We start from the raw sequence: 18,197 nt of genomic DNA on the forward strand, positions 1-18,197 counted from the left end.
TTCGGTAACCATGTTAAAAATACATGAAATGAATTTCCCCATATCATTAAATATTCTGTACAAATAAAGAATTTTTAAAAACCTATCTGGAGTGTTTTGGGGGTGGTGAACCTTTTTGCTGTTTATTTTTAAGGAGAGATTAATCACACACTTCTCCCAGATGGTTTTGTAGTGCCCACTTCAATCTTTCTAAAACATTCCTACTCGCTACACTGTCCACATATCTTTAGTGTTGCATTTGTAATTCATCTTTACGCTTTCCGGCATGCTCTGGGCTTCCTGGGATATGCCATAGCCCACAGCTACAAAAGCACCCAAACGTCCTGTTAATGTTTAACACCACTCTGCCAGAAACATCACTCTAACCGCCCCTCCCCTTTTTTTATTTGTATTTAAGATGGTTTTTGATCATCCTGAGAAAAATGAGCCCTGGCCACCAGACCTAATCAAGTAAACCTCCTTCCCATGGAGAATAGTGCTGGTTCCTGAGGACCTGGAGGGCCTGCAGCCCCAGAGGGATTAGCCAGAAGCAGGTAAGAAATGCCTAGAAGTTTGAGAAAGTGGAGGGTGCCATTCCTGAGTAAAAAAGCATGGGCTTGACTGTGCTGGCAGCGGCTCAGGTCTTCCTTGTCTCACCACAGCTTTGCTGCTTTTCTCAGTTTCTTCCTTTCTTAGCCTTCTAAACACTTGTTCAGTGAGGGCCAAGGAGGTGGGGACAGTAGGTTTGTTCAACTCTGTAAACTACAGACAAAATATTTGAACTGTTCTATAACTGCCAGCCTTTTATGAGAGCGTTTACATGCCAAGGATTCCAATTGACATTAAACATGCTTCAAGGAGTAGATAGAGCAGACTGCTTACTTACAGAGGTTTTCTTAGTGTTGGTTTGGTCTCCGTAGGTGGTAATGTACATGACGGCAGTACTCTTTTTCAAGACGTCTTCTCCAGGAATAAGGATTCATTTGATTCAGCTTTGTCTGCTTACTAATCCCATGCTGAGCATCACTCTGTTCCAGGTTTGGTTCTGGGGCCAGTTGTTCAGACATGATACCAGGAAGCATTCTCCTCTGATAAGGGCTAGGCTCAAAATCCAAGCTTTGTAAACATGGCTTGCTAACAAGAAGGGGTTGTGGTAAAAGTCAAGGGCAGAGAACTCATCAGCTGCAAAGCCTAGACATTTACACACTAAGTCTGGTGATAGAAAACAATTAAAACATATAATTGTAGTAGAATATTATTTTAAGGTGTGATACTTGTTCGTGTTGCATTTGTCTAACTCTGTGAAGCTGTGTGACTGTGTCTGTGTAAAACACCTGATGGTCTAACTAAAGAACTGGCCAATAACAAGGCAGGAGAAAGGCTAGGCAGGGCTGGCAGGCAGAGAGAATATATAGAGGTAAAAATCTGGGAGGAGGAGAGCTAGGAGCCAGAGAAGGAGAAGGACTCCAGGGGCCAGCCACCCAGCTACACAGTGAGTCACAGAGTAAGAATAAGATTTACAGAAGTTAGAGAACAGGAAAAGCCCAGAGGCAAAAGGTAGATGGAATAAGTAAAGGAAAGCTGGCAAGAAACTAAGCCAAGCTAAGGCTGGGCATTGATAATTAAGAATAAGCTTCCGAGTGTGATTTATTTGGGAGCTGGGTGGCGGGTCCCCAAGAAAAGAGCGAAACAAACAGCAAGGCAAGTGAGAACGGGACCTTCAGCTCTGAGTGACCATGACTAGAAACCCTTGCTTGCCTCAGGTAAAGATAGCATGAAGGGGCCACACAAGCACCAGATGAGTGTGCTAAGGCCCTGAAGGCCCAGGCCAGCTGAGGGCTCTCAGACTGTCATTGGGATCATCTGTAGAAATTCCGTTTTCCTAAGCATCCCGGGAGAGGCGGTGGCAGCCTCCCCTGAGCCTCTGCTCTGGTAACAGTGAAGTGGGGCCCTTGCTGCCATGGCTGTTCCCTTAGAACTGTAAGTCACATTCCAACTCACCATTTCCCCGTCACTCACAGGAGTCAGGATTGCATGTATTTCCCCAACCTACACAGATCTCATGGGAGGATGTTATAACACTTAGTTCACGTGAAAGAACCCTAGTAAGGGGAGCCCATCAGTGATGCCCGCTGGAGGGTGCTTTGCTCTGAGAGTTTCATTTCTGGGCACTCTAGTTTCTGAGTTCTGATCAGCGGTTCTCAACCTTCCTAATACTGTGACCCTTTAATACAGCTCCTCCTATTGTTGTGACCTCAAACCATACTATTTTTTGTTGGTATTTCATAACTGCAAATTTGCTACTATTGTGAATTGTAATGTAAATATCTGATACTCAGGATAGCTGATATGCGACTCCCGAAGGGGTTCCGTCCCACAGGTTGAGAACCGCTGCTGTTGACCGGTAGCTACAGACTAATTGGAACTGGAATCCTGGTTCTAGCAATGCAGTGAGCTGGTGACATTGGAGCAGACTGCTAAAGCCTTAATGTCTTCTTTCTCACACAGAGTTGTAAACATTTACTTTGTAGTGTCTGTCTGGTGAGACATTGAGGTAAAGTGCTCAAGTAATAGGGTTTCTTTTCCTTTTTCTTTGTTTGTCCAAGACAAGATTTTTCTAGGTAGCCCTGGATGTCCTAGAACTTGCTCTGTAGACCAGACTGGCCTTGAACTCACAGAGATCTGCTTGCCTCTGCCTCCCGAGTGCTGGTATTAAATGTGCCCAGCGCATCTGAATTCTTATCCCTCTGAGTACATTATTATTTCTAAAATACCCTCCATTCCACCTTTCACTCACTGGTATCGTTCCCCACACGACCCTCTTGTCAAAAGGCTGCTCTCCCTTCTCAGAGTACCTCTCCAGCCCTTGCTTTTATGTAGTTCCAGCTGGTCAACACATCCTTTTATTTAATGCTCCCCAAACACCACAGGTGAAGCGAGCAGAGATGACTACTCAGGGGCAGACATTGACTTGGTCAAGGTCACTAAGAATGGAATCAAGAACCCAGGCTTCCTGACTTTCCTGTCTAGTATTTCTACTGCTTCGTCTCAAACAGCCTTATAAACAAGCTTGGTGGGAAAGGACTTCAGACTTTCAGTGTAGACAAAGCGCCAGGGGCAATCACTTTGACTCATCACAGTGAGTAAACTCTGAAGAAAGAATTTAGTGTTTTCCAAAGGACACAGACCTTGTTTGAGTTCAAAGGGCTCCCATCTTCCATTTAGTTACACAGAGGATTTTGAGAAAACAAAGGAGCCCTTTACCCAGATGGGAAGGGACTCTCTTTGCTGTCATACAAGATTCCTATTCTCTGTCACAAAATGATGTAGCTACTCAGGGACACCGAATATTGGACTGTGAGGCTAACTAACTCTTGTCTAGAAGTCCCAGATCATAGGCCTTCCAGAACTGTATTCCAAGTGCATGCGGGATTCTCTGGCTCTTTTAACAGATGTCAGGCTTCAGAGAATCTGGATCTTGTGTATAGACGAGTCAGTCCGCTCCCTTTTTGTTTGCTGCTTTCAAGCAAAGGTGTCTTGCTTTCACAGACCGCATGGGTTGTAGGAGTGCAATGATATGAGAGGCTCTGGTCTAAACTTTTTGAGTGAGCTAGGGTAGAGCAGCAAAGGTCAAGAGTCACGGTGTGCAGACTAAGTCAGAGGAAGATGCATAAATGTTCAGGGCACAGTGAGGAGTTCAGAGAAATGCTGTCTACAGTCAGAGTCCGAACCAAGGCTCTCCCCTTCCCCCACCCCCTCCTGGCTTGCTCAAGGCTGCATCATTGGTGGGAGGCAGTCGGGGCTGGACTTCAAGTCCATTTACGTTAGACTCCTTGGCCCAGCACCCCACTGCATGCCGCTTTGGATATCCTCTCCATCATCGTTCTTCCCCTGTTCTACTTTTCTTAGGCTTGGTTCCTGCTCACAACAGTGGCCTCCTGCCCATACCTGTCATTATGATTCACACCAACTTGAAGAAAAAATTCAGCTACTTCATCCTGGCCTTTCTCCTGTTAGCAGTCATCTGTGTGTGGAAGAAAGGGGGCTATGAGGCTCTTCAATTGCGAGCCAAGGAATTTCAGGTGCCGAAGAGCCTGCAGAAGCTGGCCATGGGGTCTGGTTTACAGTCTAGGTCTGCAAGCAGCCAACAAGACCCTAAGCAGGACAGTCAAATCCTCAGTCATCTCAGGGTCACAGCCAAGGTCAAACCACAGCCCTCCTACCAGGTGTGGGACAAGGACTCCTCATCCAAAAACCTCAACCCCAGGCTGCAAAAGATCCTGAAGAATTATCTGAACATGAACAAGTATAAAGTGTCCTACAAGGGGGCAGGGCCAGGAGTCAAGTTCAGCGCAGAGGCCCTGCGCTGCCACCTTCGAGACCATGTGAACGTATCCATGATAGAGGCCACAGATTTTCCCTTCAACACTACTGAATGGAAAGGTTACCTGCCCAAGGAGAACTTTAGGACCAAGGCTGGGCCATGGCACAGGTGTGCTGTTGTCTCCTCGGCAGGAGCTCTGAAATCCTCCCAGCTGGGCAGAGAGATTGGTATGTCAAAAGCGCTCTCTGGGCAGCTGATATTCTGGGACTGGTTGGGGAATTTCAAGGCCCTAGAACAAGAACCCATGCATACATAGCTTAGAGGACCCAAGAGAGTTGTCCCAAGGCAGTGTTTTCAGCTTGGAGTGAAAAATATCCCCAAAGATGTCTAAAAAGACAGGGACCAAGGCTTAAGCATTTTTTTCTTTTAATATAATTTTAAGAATTGATTCTTTGAGTATATTTATTTTAACTGCATTCCATCCACTTCTTCCTCCTCACTCCTCTTAGATTCCCCACCACATCCCCTTCCCATCTCCATGTCCCTTTTCCCCCTTATTTTAATGACCTACTGAGTCAAATGAATGCTGCCCGCGTGCACATGGATGTAACCTTCCACTGTAGTGTGATCCACCTACCAGGTCCCACACCTCTAAAGAAAATAGTCCTTCACCCCAAAGCCATCACCTGTTACTCCTCCCCCACTTAGGGGTGGGATCTCCAGGGTCCATACCCCTCCCCCCTGCTGATTTGAGGTTGTTGAGGTAGGCAACCACAGCCACTGTGAGTGTAATGATTCTGTCATTTCTCGAAGACACTGTTTGGCTCCAGTCCTCCCTGGCCTCTGGCTCTTACAGTCTTTCTACCCTCTCTTCCATGACATCACTTGAAGGTCTACTTTTCTATCTCTTTCGAATACTGGTGTTCTATGGAGTATTCCATTAAAAACCAACCAACCAACCAAACAAACAACAGAATTAATAGAGCTGCTCAAAAGCAAAATCCCTACAGTGACCTTCAAAATACTTGAAGCAGAGAACTGGACTTTGTTTTTGGTATCTAAGTTTAAAATCCTGTGCAGCGTGGGCAGCCACATACCACAGAGTCAGCCTCAGGCTTTGGTCATCACCTTCCACCCTGTTTCAGACAGGGTCTTTCTGTGCTTTGCCATTGCTGAGTAGCCCAGGCTAGCTGGCCTAGGAGCTACCAGGGATTCCCCCATCTCTGTGTCTGCCTTCAGGTGGGTACTGAGAGTTGGTCCTCACATCCTCATGCTTGCGTTTCACCCCCGAGCTGTCTCCTTAGCTGCAATTCTGATACATGGCAAAGTCATTTAAGTTTCACCCGGCTAATTTTCAGATTTCTCTTAGAAAGGAAAACCATATATGTATACACACACACACACACACACACACACACACACACACACACACATAAACTCAGCAGTAACGTGTGTGTGTGTGTGTGTGTGTGTGTGTGTGTGTGTGTACACATATGTACATACATGTACTGGGTATGGAGATCAGAAGACAACTTTGTGGAGTTAGTTCTCTCCTGACACCTTTATGTGTATTCTGCAGATCACACTCAGTTACCAGCCGTGGGCAGTAAGTGCCTTTAGCTGATGAGCCTTTGCAGGCCTTCCAGCTGGAACTCTTAAATTTTGCGGGGGAGGGGAGAACACAGGCTAACACCAGGTGTTAAATGAATCCTTAAAGTTGCCTGCAAAGCTGCCTGGGGGTTAGGTGTTTGCAAGCCTATCTGCCTTTTTCTAATCATGCGCCTGATTCTCAGAGCACTCTGTAATTGAAAGAGACCCCAGGTCAAAACATACTGGTTTGCTATTCATGAAACCCCTAGCAGTTAATAAAGAGCCAAAGTCTGTTTTCATATTGGCAGACCTGCAACTGGGGGCCAACTAATTTGTGCAAAGCCGTTTATTTCTGTTATTTTGAGAGAACTCTGGCTATAGGGAAAGCTTTGCCATCAGGCTGGGGTCCTGGAGAAGGTGAGGTCATATGCTCCTTTTAATTTCCTTCTGGTGACTGCCAGGGAGAAGGGCCTGGAACCAGGCAGACACATTCAAAGGGGGAATGCAGACCCAAACTGGATTCTCTAGAACAGAAGGTGAAAACACACTTTCTGTCTCCCCAAGTCCATAGTGATCCTAATGAGGCCCCCCAACTGGCCAGCCTCACCCCAACTTTTGCTTTTACCCTTTTGGTTTCTTTGAATTTCTTTCTAGAAAACTAAATGTGATTGATTTCTGTCGTGTGTAATAGAATTAATTTTCTTTTTTTTTTTTTTTTCTCTCTGCATTTGCTATAGAATAATGGCATTTAGGATGGTTCATGTTAGATGATCCAAGTTCTTTCTGTCAAGTTATTGTCTGGCTAAAATTGTGTTCAGGGTGAAAGAGGAGGCCAAGCCTCTTTGTAAACTGGAGCCACAGCTTCATTTTAATGCAGTTTAAAAAAAGCTTGAGTTTATTCACAAACTCATCAGCACCACGAATAGCAGCCTGAAATACTAAGGCTCGAGGGTTGTTGCAACATTGAAGCTATTGGGCACGTCCTGACTATTGAGCCTAATGACGGCTTCCTACATGCTACTTCTAACAATGTAGTTCAGATAATCTGAGAGGCTGCTACTTTCCTCCAATGGAGAAATAGCCCCAGGAATTGGGTTAGAAAGCCCACTTGTGTAGAACTTTGGTGCAGTGGTTCTTAACCTGTGGGTTGTGACCCTGGGCAGGGTCCCCGTACTAGACATCCTGCGTAGCAGATATTTACATTATAATTCATAATAGTAGCAGAATTACAGTTGTGAAGTAGCAACGGAATAATTTCATGGTTGGGGGGTCACCACAGCATGAGGAACTGTAGTAAAGGGTTGCAGCATTAGGAAGGTTGAGACCTGCTGCTGTGGTGGTGCTCTTCCATCCATGACGAGATTGTTTGCTAGAGACGATTCCTCACTGTCTTTTGCCTCTGGTAGTCCCACAGACCAGACTATCGTGGCTCCATAATCATTGGGACCTTTAAAAATTATTACTTTTGATAGTGTATTTACATATATAAGCTATGTAGATAAGTTGAGAATTTTATTTCAAATAATAGCATATTTTAACATACTATCACCAATAAGAATGATATGTTGTGTACTCACTGTGTGCTTGGCATACCTGCTTTTATCTTGTTTTTACATTTTATTTTTGTGTACGGGTGTTTTGTCCACAAGTATGTCTATGTACTATGTGTGCGATTAGTGCCCGTGGAGGCTGGAAGAGGGCACCAGATCCCTGGAACTGGACTTGTACACATAGTTGTGAGCTGCCATGTGGATGTTGGAAACTGAACCTGGGTCCTCTGGAAGAGCATCCAGGGTTCTTAACTGCTGAGCCATCTCTCCAGCCCTCCAGTTTCAAACACATAACATTTTTGTTCACTGAGGATTTCATACCTACACACCGTTTATTTTGATCATATTCACACCCACACCCACTCCTCTCAGATCCACCTAACTTCTAGTTCTCTTTTTGTCTTAATAACTCACAGAGTTCAGTTTGTGTTGCTCATGTACTCATGGGTGTGGGGCCATCCACTGCAGCTTCGTCTACCCTCTAGGGGCTACACCCTTAAAGAAAACGGACTCATTTTCCTTTAGAAGCCATAAACGCTTCATGACTTTTCAGCTAGGGGCACCACCCTCCCCTTCCCCGCCCGCCCCAAGCTGGGGTGTTGACTGGTTTTGTCCTGTGCAGCACCATCTGCTGTCTTAGGCCCACAACAGTCCTGTGAGTTAACTGTGGAAGCCCAAGAGATTGGCACAACTTGGTCAGCAGAGTAGGGGTTGAAAGTGGCCACGGGACCCAAAGACACCAATGGTTAGTTTTTCTTCTCTTACGTCTCATAATGATAGTGGCCTCTAAGTGAGTTTGGCTGCCTTCATCCTTTCTTGCTTCCCCAGTGGAAAGAAAAGCAGCATCCTGAGGCAAAAACAAGAAATGAAAACTCCATGGAGAATGGTAGAGTGTGTTGGGGTGTGGGGCCCAGTGGGTGGAAAAAGGTGAAGACTTAGGCCGGAAAGCTCTCCAGGAATCAAATCAGTGTGAGAGATGACAAGCTCTGTGAAGACTTTGGATTTTAGTCTTTGGTTTAAAAAAAAAAAAAAAAAAAATCAATCCAGACTTCAAGACTTCATGCCCCAGTCCTGTGCTGATCCGTGCTGATCCGTGCATCTTTTTTCTTCTCTTTATTTTCCTTTCCCTAGCCCAGTGGTTCTCAACCTGTGTGGGTCATGACCCCTTTGTGGGGGGGTGAATGACCCCTTCACAGGGGTTGCCTAAGACCATCAGAACATACAAATATTTACAGTACAATTCATAGGAGTAGCAAGATTACAGTTATGAAGTAGCAACGAAAATAATTGTATGATTGCGAGGAGGGTCACCACAACATGAGGAACCGTATTAAAGGGTCGAAGCATTGAAGGTTGAGAACCCCTGCCCTAGCCAGTTCCCTGTGTTGCACTATGTATTAGCTGTGCTTTCTGGTTGGAGGGACTCCTGGCTATGCCTGCCTATCCTTCTGGTCTCAACTCTGAACCGCCACACTATTAAAAGAGTTCCTGAGTGCCTGTGTCATGGCATTAATGGCATTAATGATGGTCTGTGACAGGTGTAGATTGCTGTGTATACCTTCTATCTCCGTGCAGTAAAATGCAAGGTCTTTGTGGGCAAGGAGCTAGTCTTTTTTTTTCCACCCATATCATTGTCTGTAGGGCCTAAAGCTCTGCCTGGCATAGTAGTCTTCAACTGGTATTTTCTGCATGATGAAATGATCATCCTTTCTTTGGCTCAACATCAAGGATCTATCCAAAACTTTCTGCGATGAGGAGCCTCCATTTTTTCCCTCCGACCCCAGCCCCTGTTCCCTTCCCACCTGCCTCTGGAAGTTGAAATTTTGGACTATGTCAGTGGGTATCCCCTGCCTTCTGGTTCATTTGGAGCCAGCTCAGGGGAGCACTGGCTTGCATCTGGGAAGGAGGAAGGTAGGGCTCAGTTTCACTTAATGCCCCCCAGATGACCTCTGGCTGTGGTTTTCTGGGATCCGATCAGGTGGGACTTTCCAACTCTGGTTTTGCTCTCATTTCCCTTCAGTTCTGTGAGATGGAGGTGAAGCGGAGGGGGAGGGTTTCATTCCCCACCCATTTGCTGGCTGGATGTTAGGAGAAGCAATGTTCCTCTCCTGCAGGGCACAGTTGGGGACAGTGACCTTCCTCTGATCAGAGTCTCTGCTCCTCCTGGCCTGGTGTGCCTTGGGGTAGAAACAGCTCCAGGCAGCCTCTATGCACCATGAGATAAAAATGTCATGCAGTTTGATCTCCCCTTCCTTCCTCTTCTCTGTCTTCCTTCCTACATATTGCTAGCACTCACCCCCTATTTCCATTTCCTGTGGTTTACAGATAATCACGATGCAGTCCTGAGGTTTAATGGGGCACCTATCGCCAACTTCCAACAGGATGTGGGCACGAAAACGACCATTCGCCTGATGAATTCTCAGGTAAGAGTTCTTTCCTGCAGACAGTGCACGAGATGAAAGCGACTACAGTGTGGGCCCCAGTGCTGAGTGTGTCCACATCAAAGCTGCCAGCTTGATGCAGTTTCTGGACCTCCTGGGTCCCAGATACGTCACTGAAGAAGGAACAAAGATCCCATGGCCAACCTTGTGATGTGTCCTTAAAATCGTCTCCACGCTGATAGCATGTATGGATGGAGCTGCCTAGGGTCTAGGGAAATGGGGGGTCTGGTTTTCCTTGTAACCATGCAATTGTGCCTGTAATTATGGACAAGAGGCAGCAGAGCATAGGGCATCCAGGAGAGGAGGAGAGGGACGGAGGAAAGCTGTGAAAAGGGAGCAAGGATCCATGCAGAGCCCGAGGCGGGCTGTAAAACACTGCACCAACATAGGACACAACACCAGTGCCACCAGAGTCTATAGACCATGTCCTAGAATCCACACATTGCTTCATGAGTTTCCTAAGTCCTTCCCTAAAGTATTTCTGAGTAATAGACATGCTGCTTTCTCAACACCAGCAAGAACTTTAGACACGTTCTTGCCAAAATTCCTGTTGCTAAATTTAGTGACCCACACTGAATTATACATAGCCCGTAGCCAGGCACAGCGCTGCACACATTGCAGTCCCAGCCACCCAGGAGACTGAGCTGGGATTAAGACTCCATCTTTAAATAAACAAATCAGTTCTGCACAGGGCCTCCAGTCCAGCACTGTCGGCAGTGAGGTTTGCTCTTCCCTGAGCAGAGGCAGGAGCCTTAGCTGCTCCTCTGTGAGTGTCTCATCTCTGCCTCTGAGGACTCCAAGGCCTGGGGAGGACCAGAGAAGCCCTGCCAGCACTTGGCTAGTATAGAGCCTGCTGCTTTTCCTGCAGCAGGCCCCGGGCTGAGTGTGCCCACGTCAAAGCTGCCGGCTTGATTCAGTTTCTTGACCTCCCGAGTCCCAGCTACATCACTGAAGAAGGGACAGTGATCCCCTGGCTAACCTTGTGATGTGTCCATAAAAAAAGAAAGAAGCTGGACCCTGCACTGCTTCCTGTACAGTGTTCTTTCTGGGTGAGGCCCATAGATGAAAGAAGTGGGGGGGCCAAGGCACAGAACCTGCTGTGCATGCAAACTTGCTTCTTGTTTTTTCCCCCTGTCATATCTTTATTTGTGGGGAGAGTATCTTGCTATGTTGCTCAGGCTGGCCTTGAACTTTTGGTTCTCTTCTTCCCTCTCAAGTGCAGAGAGTCACCTGCTTGACTCACCATGCCCAGTTTTAAACCTTTGTGTTATTATTATTTTAATTTAAAAACGGCCGTCACTTTCTACCCCGGGGCATCTCCAGTGTCCAGATATTTTCAGTGACTCTGTTATATCACATGGGGTTTTTCCTTTGTTTTCTTGAGACACAATCTCTCACAGGGACCTGGGGCTGCAGATTCAACTACACTGGCTGACTTGCAAACCCCGGAGATCGGATCTCTGCCTGCTGGCACTGAGGTTACAGGAGCATGCCATTTATGCCCAGTTTTTCTTGTGGGTGCTAGGAATGGAGCGCGTGTCCCTGTGCACCTGCAGCAAGCATTTTACTGTCTCCCTAGCTCCACAGTTTGGATTTTTATATCACCTTGTTTAGCAATAAAAAAGATAAATGTTGAAGAAATGGTTTGGTTAGCAAGATTCTCTGGTCTTAACTCCAAAAGGGGCTGGATTTAGAACAATACCAACAGGGAGGCCTGCCTGAAGGAGGGATTGACAGGACAGAGAGACACAGGAAGTGAGAGATCCTCTTAACTGGGGCTGGCCTGAAGGAAGAGGGTGGCAGGACTCAAGTTGCCTGGTAGAAGCGGGTGAGTCTGGGCTTCCCGGTTGCTCAGATGAACACATCTGAAAATCTGGTACGCAGCTAGGATCTTTTCCCTCTCTAAAATCTCTTTATGTTTCACCTGGTTTTCTTCTCATGCTCCAGACACAGGAACCCTGAGCTGGGAGCACCTTAGGGAGCACTGATATCTACCTTCTGCTTCCACATGAGATGGACTGATGAGGGTGCACACATGCGCCCATTCATTCAGCGAATGTTTAGAGTATTAGGTACGAGGTAGCAGTCAGTTCTTGGCCTCAGCAGTTAGCTTGCCTGAGGGCTTGGCAGGGCAGCCCTATATTTTACCAGCAGAGTCATCATGCATTAGTCCACTCCCTGAAGAGGAGGATAACAGTATTTTCCTCATAGAGTCATTGTGAAATGCAGATGAAGAGAGTGTGGGAGGTATTTAGAATTACATAACAGATCTCACACAAGACAAGGGGTAGGTGCCTCTGAGAGAGAGAGAGAGAGAGAGAGAGAGAGAGAGAGACAGAGACAGAGACAGAGACACAGAGGGCCATGATGGCATGGACTTTATAAAGGATACTTGACTGATGGCGACAGTGGAAATGTGTCACATTTGGTGGCTGATGATGACATGGCTGCTGGTACTGGGTCACTGAAGGTGGGCGGGGTGGGGGTGGGGGACCGATCACCTGGTTCTGGAATGTGGGTGGTTCCTAACACTTAGGACAGTCAGTAGGTCTCTAAGTCAGCTGCTCTTACTATTTGCATCTGGGAGACAGGGAGCTGGGAGTGGAGAGTGCAGTCCTGAGTGGATCAGCCTCTGCCCCTCTTTTCTGACCTCCCATAGATAAAATCAAGCACTCTCACAAAGGAGCCTCAAGTTACAACAGAGGACTTCAGAAGAGGGTGGCGACATGGAGCTAGGCAAACCCTGCCAAGGAGGTCCCTGCACTCTGGGGAAGTCAGGATGGCTTCCTGGGGGAGGTGCTACTCAGCAATGTGTTGGGGGGGGAGTAAGTGATGGCAAGGTGAGCAAATGGCGGCAGCTTGGTTGAGAGCCTGTATGAAAGCCCGCCGAGGACATGGGAGGACTTCGGGAGAGGGAGGTGGCGGTAGGTTGTGGTGTGTCAGACTACCAGTTTTTCTGTCATCATCCCATTTGCACAAAGTTTGTAACTCGCCATGGTCCATCTGGGCAGAGGAATTGTGGTGCCCAGAGGGACACAGTTAGAAGGGTCCTGCTGCCTATAAAAGTGCGCTTGGACCCAAGTAGAGACTACATTTGAGAGCTATTCGGGGGGCAGCTGGGTGGTTCCGTAGATTAAAGAATTGAAGTACACCAGTGTGGTTTTTGTTGAGATAGTTGTTACTCAGGGTCATCTTGCTCACCTGGCAGGATTTTGTTTTCTCAAGAAGAGAACTACTGGGGGCTGCCCCCTTGAGTTGCCTGTTAAGGGCGTGGTCCTTGAGATAGGGGTAGGCCCAGTGGAGGGCTATTTTGTCATGACAGTTGTAGAGACCCACCAAGGTTTCCTAGTGAGAACTTACTCAGGATCCAAGCATTGGAGCTTGCTTTACCCATCAGGGCTGCATAAGGGGATGGCTTGACCACGGACATGGTTACCAGGTGTTTCGAAGGGTCTGCACTTGGCTGTGCGGTGTGCTCCGATTTAGCAGGGGGGAGGTCTTTTGCCCCACTCCTTGGCATTGTTATAAAAAGCTCTTTTGAAGAGCCAGAAGGGGCCGGTGGATTTTGATTCAGGCCCTCCTGAAGCTGTCCTGTGTTTCTGTCTGTTTCCTTTCCACTGTCTTTCTATCTAAAAGTTTCTTATCCCTCTCTTATCACATGCAGTCTCTAGTTAGGGGCTCGTTCTGTCTCTGACGTCAGTGTTATATTGTGCTTCTTTCTTCCTGGACTGGTGGAAAAATAATAGACGGTCTCTTTAAGTATCAATGGGCATTGTGAGACAAGTTAACAGGAATATAATTATAGGTGTATAGGAATATAATTATAGGTGTATTGTTCACAAGTGAAAAACCATCCTTCAGGCAAAGAAATATGGCTGGCCCATAGAGGACGGCCTTGGTGTGGGAACAATTTTATTTGTCCCTTGGGGATGTGGAACATGTCTGGGGGCAGTTTTGTATTTTTAGCACATATGCCATTTGGATGTGCTGTAACCCAGGGAGTATGGACTTCTGTGGCATCCAGTGTTTGTCATTAGAGGCTCTTCCCCAATTGTAAGAATCTTTATCACTGACGGGCTCTAGGATACCTGTCGAAGAGTTAACCTAGTTAGGTTGGCAATATCCTGGCCAAGTTTACAAACAGGTATAAGACACAACCCTAACATATGTTCAGCATTTAACTTCTCTTTTAGACAGAAGTCAGTAGTCCTTACAATATGAGGTAATTTTACTCAGGTGCCATAATATAAACACTGTCGTATTATAACAGAGTTTTATTTCTATTTCTTTTTGTTCTAGAATTGGATAGTCAAGGCAGAGAAGACAGGAGAAAGGGGAAACAAGTGTGAGAGTACTCAGGTGGTTTTGTGTTTTATATGGAAATTATGATCAGGATTCACCTCTGGGAGCCAGGTGAATTGAAACTTTAAAGGATCCTCCAAACGGGTCATGGCTCACTCACTGGCCGGGAGTGTCTGTTGCTCACTAGGTCTGATGAATCCAGGGGTGGATGTGATAAGAACCATGAGATATGGTCCCTTCCAGCGAGTCTCAAAGTGTCTTTTGGATGATGTCTCTTAACCCAGACAGTGTCACCAGCCTGGTAAGGGTGGGAGTCTCTTGGCTGAGTTTCTCTTGAGGTTTTGCAGACATGCTGAAGAACCTATGCATGGCCTGCAGGGCCTAGAGAAGGGGATGGTTAGAAATTTCAGTTGAGTGTACATCTCATAGTTTAGGTAAGAGAGGAGGAGGTCTGCCAGAATTTCAAACATAGAAAAATCTCCCTCTTTAAGGAATGTACCTGCCTGTAAGCCGGTAAACAGAAGGAATAATTTCAGCAGTTGAAGTTTTTTCTGAAGATTACTTTCACGAGATGGTGTAACTCTAGTTCAGTAGCCTACTACAGTGGCTCTCCACAATGCCAGGATTTATTGAATAACAGTAAGTTCATAAGCCACAGTGATGTCATTGGCAGCAATTTAAATGAGTGCTGCAATGGAGTTCAATGGGTCTATGAAGCCTTCAGAGGGGAAGCTGATAGAAATACAAGGATGAGATAATTAAATCAACCTCAGCATCCATGCCAGGTGACCCTCCATTGTCTGTCACTCTGGCTTAGGAGAGTCTGACCTCTAGGGCTACCTGCGCTCATGAACACACACACCCCTACACATAATTTAAAATGGTAATAAATCTTAAAGACTAGAAAATATTGACTGTCTCACAGTTAAATTTGAGGCTGTGGGAGACAGCGCATCATGGCTGGGAGCAAAGTGGCTCGTTTTGTGTCTGGGACTAGGGAAAGATCATCAGGCTACCCAAGTGCTCTTCCAAGATGTGATCCTAACAAACAAGGCCATCTCCTAAATGTTCCATGACCTCCAAGTAGAGCCATTCAGAGGAGCCAGCCTTTACAGTGGGACTTTGAGGGACATTCCAGATGCATGCTATCTTTGAGGGACATTCCAGATGCGTGCTATGTCATGGAGGAACCTAGAAAGTCACAGTGCAGAGGAAGGGCCTGGCTTAGAGTAGGCCTGAGAAGATGTCCAATTTATACCCTAAGCATACTCATAGTCTATTACCAACAAGAAACAACCCGGAAGCAGCTAACCCTGAGGAAAAAGAGAACCTGACTTCCAGATTTTTGGTCTAAAAGCCAGTGCTGCTTCCCTATTTGCTCCCAACTCTATATTTTGCTGCATAATTTAAGAACCTTAGTGCATAAAAATTATTTGTTTGTGTTTTTTTGGGGGGGCACACAATGTTTGATGATGTGATTATTTTCCCTCATTGACTGGAAGGAATGTAGACTGGAAGGTACTGAAGGATTGGAAGTGTGTGTTGTTAGAATTCAGTTGCTGGAGATTCAGACTAGAGTGCTGTAACTTTAAGGTAGTAAATGCAATCCCTATAATGACTAGCTTTCCTTCTATTGTCTCCCACTTCATCCTATTTTCAAAAGACAAGACCTTCTGAATGACATCTGCCTGTTAAGGTTTACTGAGACTTAGTATTGTTAATCCTGCCAAATAAGAATAAGATCACTACCACAATTTTTGAGCCATATTTGAAGCAAGCTTTATTAAATACTGGCCAGGATAATGGACATTGGCCAGGTCCATACTCAGGATTCCAAGGGTGTGTCCCCAAATTACATTAGTCAGAGGCTTGTAAAGGCAAAATACACAAGACTGTGTATTTTCTGTCTTTGTCCAATCAGAGGCAGGCAAATTCTGATGTTCTTCCTGCCTATGTACCTCTCTCCTACTTGTGCTCAAGTACATCCCATGCAGTTGGGGCAACCAACTTGTTTACATAAGTCAACAACTGCACCCAGTATTTTGGAAAGTTATCTGTCCTTGGGCAAGTTACAGGTTAGAGCAGTGGTTACCAACCCCTTGTGGGTTACGACTCTTATGGGGTCAAATGACCCTTTCACAGGGTTGCCCAAGACCATCGGAAAACATAGATAATTAATTACATTAAGACTTGTAACAGTAGTGAAATTAGGTATGAAGTAGCAACAAAAATAATTTTATGGTTGGGGGTCACCACAACACAAGGAACTAACTGTATTAAAGGGTCATAGCATTGGGAAGGTTGAGAACCATTTTTGTTTATAGACAGGTGGGGAAACAGGCTGTACTCCTGTGAGAGGTGGATTCAAATTGTGACCCCCTGCAGCTCACATGAATTTTCTTAGTGTACAAAAAGAGAGAGACATTTTAGATATATTAGTATTATCATTGTTTGTAGTCTGTACTGAAATCCATATTGTAGAAAAAGTAGCTAACAGGTGTCTGTAGAACAGCTGGAGTAGACTCAGGCCTAATAGCAAAAGCTATGACTTTGTGTAAAAAAGCATGAACATTCTTTTCTCTGTCCAGAGGGCTGGATATATAGATTGGGCAGAAATGTTTTTAGTCCAGTGAGAAGCACCTTTAAGTCTATACTTAGAAAACGTCCAAAAGAAATGTAAAATCTTGAGCTTGTGACTGATAATAGTGATTGGTGCATTTGCAGCTTATCAGAACTCCATTGATTAAAACTCTGTCCTTTGGAAGTCTTAGTAAAATATTGGCATAGTGAAAAGGAAAGAAATCTGAAGAATTTCTCATTTTTCACATACTTTAAATAACTTCCTTAGACCTTTAGAACTCACTTAAGCTTCCACATCCTCAGAAATTACTTTCTTAGACCCTTGTAACTTTAAATCATTTTTCTTTCCATCTAATCATTTACCAGAGACAGGAGTAATCATTACTGAGAGCAGTCATTACCAAGCAAGTTCATTGTGTGTGCGTGTGTGTGTGTGTGCATGTGTGTGTGTGCGTGTGTGTGTGTGTGTGTGCGCGTGTGCGTGTGTGTGTGTGTGTGTGTGTGCGTGTGTGTGCGTGTGTGTGTGTGTGTGCGTGTGCGTGTGTGTGTGTGTGTGTGCGTGTGTGTGTGCGCGCGCGCTGGGGCAGTGGGGACGGAGAACTGAAAGAATGAAAGACTGTCTCAGAGTGGGGACATAAGAGGGACAGGCAGACAAACGGAACAGGCAAGAAGAGAGACAAGAAAGCAAGAGAGAGAGCTGTGCCTGGAGGACTCTTTTCAGGGGTGCACATGACGACTGGTGATGACGTAACCGTCTTGTTAGCCAAGGCAGGAACTAGCATTCCTTCCTTGTGTTTACTTTAAAAGGTGAGGAACTAGGAAAGGGTAGCTGGAGAGGTGGGGATGGGGGTGCTGTGTTCTCTAGACTCCTTTCTGTTATCTGGGGGCATCAGCATCTTTGGGGGACCTGAGAAAGCTGGATGTTTCACTCGCTGTCCAGGCTCTGTGGGACTGTTCAGCACTAGGAAAATGCAGCCCTAGTCAAAGCAGTCTGTGAGGCTGGACCACATGGGGGTAGCCATTTTGAAGCTGTCCAGGATGCAGATTTTGAGGGGACCTGGCAGGATATTGGCAGAAGATAAAGTTAAGAAGTTTTAGGGAAAATTGTTTTCTTAGGTCCTGGTAATTGAGGGAGGGGAGTCCCAAGACCTGGGAAAGGTGGGGTGAGATCCCACCCTTAGGAACAGGCAGTGGGTGAGGAAACTAAGCTGTTGATTGACAGTACTTATCTGGGATCCATTTGACCTGTTTGAGGTGGATTCAAGTTAACTCCCTGGAGCTTACAAGAATTTATTGAGTTTACAAAAAGAGGTAAGTTTTAGACACCTTAGCATTCCCACTGTTTGTAATCTGTACTAAAGTCCACATTGTAGAGAAGGTAGTAGCCTCTTGCCTTTGAGTCATAGAGATACAAAAATGATTCTGTTTAAA

At 45.9% G+C, this 18,197-nt stretch overlaps 1 protein-coding gene across 7 annotated transcripts in view; it reads left to right on the forward strand.

The window, feature by feature from the left end:
* The window catches only part of St6gal1 (ST6 beta-galactoside alpha-2,6-sialyltransferase 1), a 127,973-nt gene that overhangs the window by 83,897 nt on the left and 25,879 nt on the right, over window positions 1-18,197 (forward strand). For 6 of the 7 annotated variants that reach the window (XM_036203959.1, XM_036203960.1, XM_036203958.1 and 3 more), the window contains 3 exons: window positions 398-533; window positions 3,889-4,530; window positions 9,769-9,866. In XM_036203959.1, coding sequence (XP_036059852.1) covers window positions 3,936-4,530; window positions 9,769-9,866 — 693 coding nt within the window. In that variant the 5' untranslated portion in view covers window positions 398-533; window positions 3,889-3,935. The remainder of the gene's footprint in view (window positions 1-397; window positions 534-3,888; window positions 4,531-9,768; window positions 9,867-18,197) is intronic. The other variant, XM_036203964.1, reaches the window with a different exon arrangement.

This window comes from Onychomys torridus, chromosome 12 (genome assembly GCF_903995425.1).
Source record: "Onychomys torridus chromosome 12, mOncTor1.1, whole genome shotgun sequence".
Lineage (NCBI taxonomy): Eukaryota > Metazoa > Chordata > Mammalia > Rodentia > Cricetidae > Onychomys > Onychomys torridus.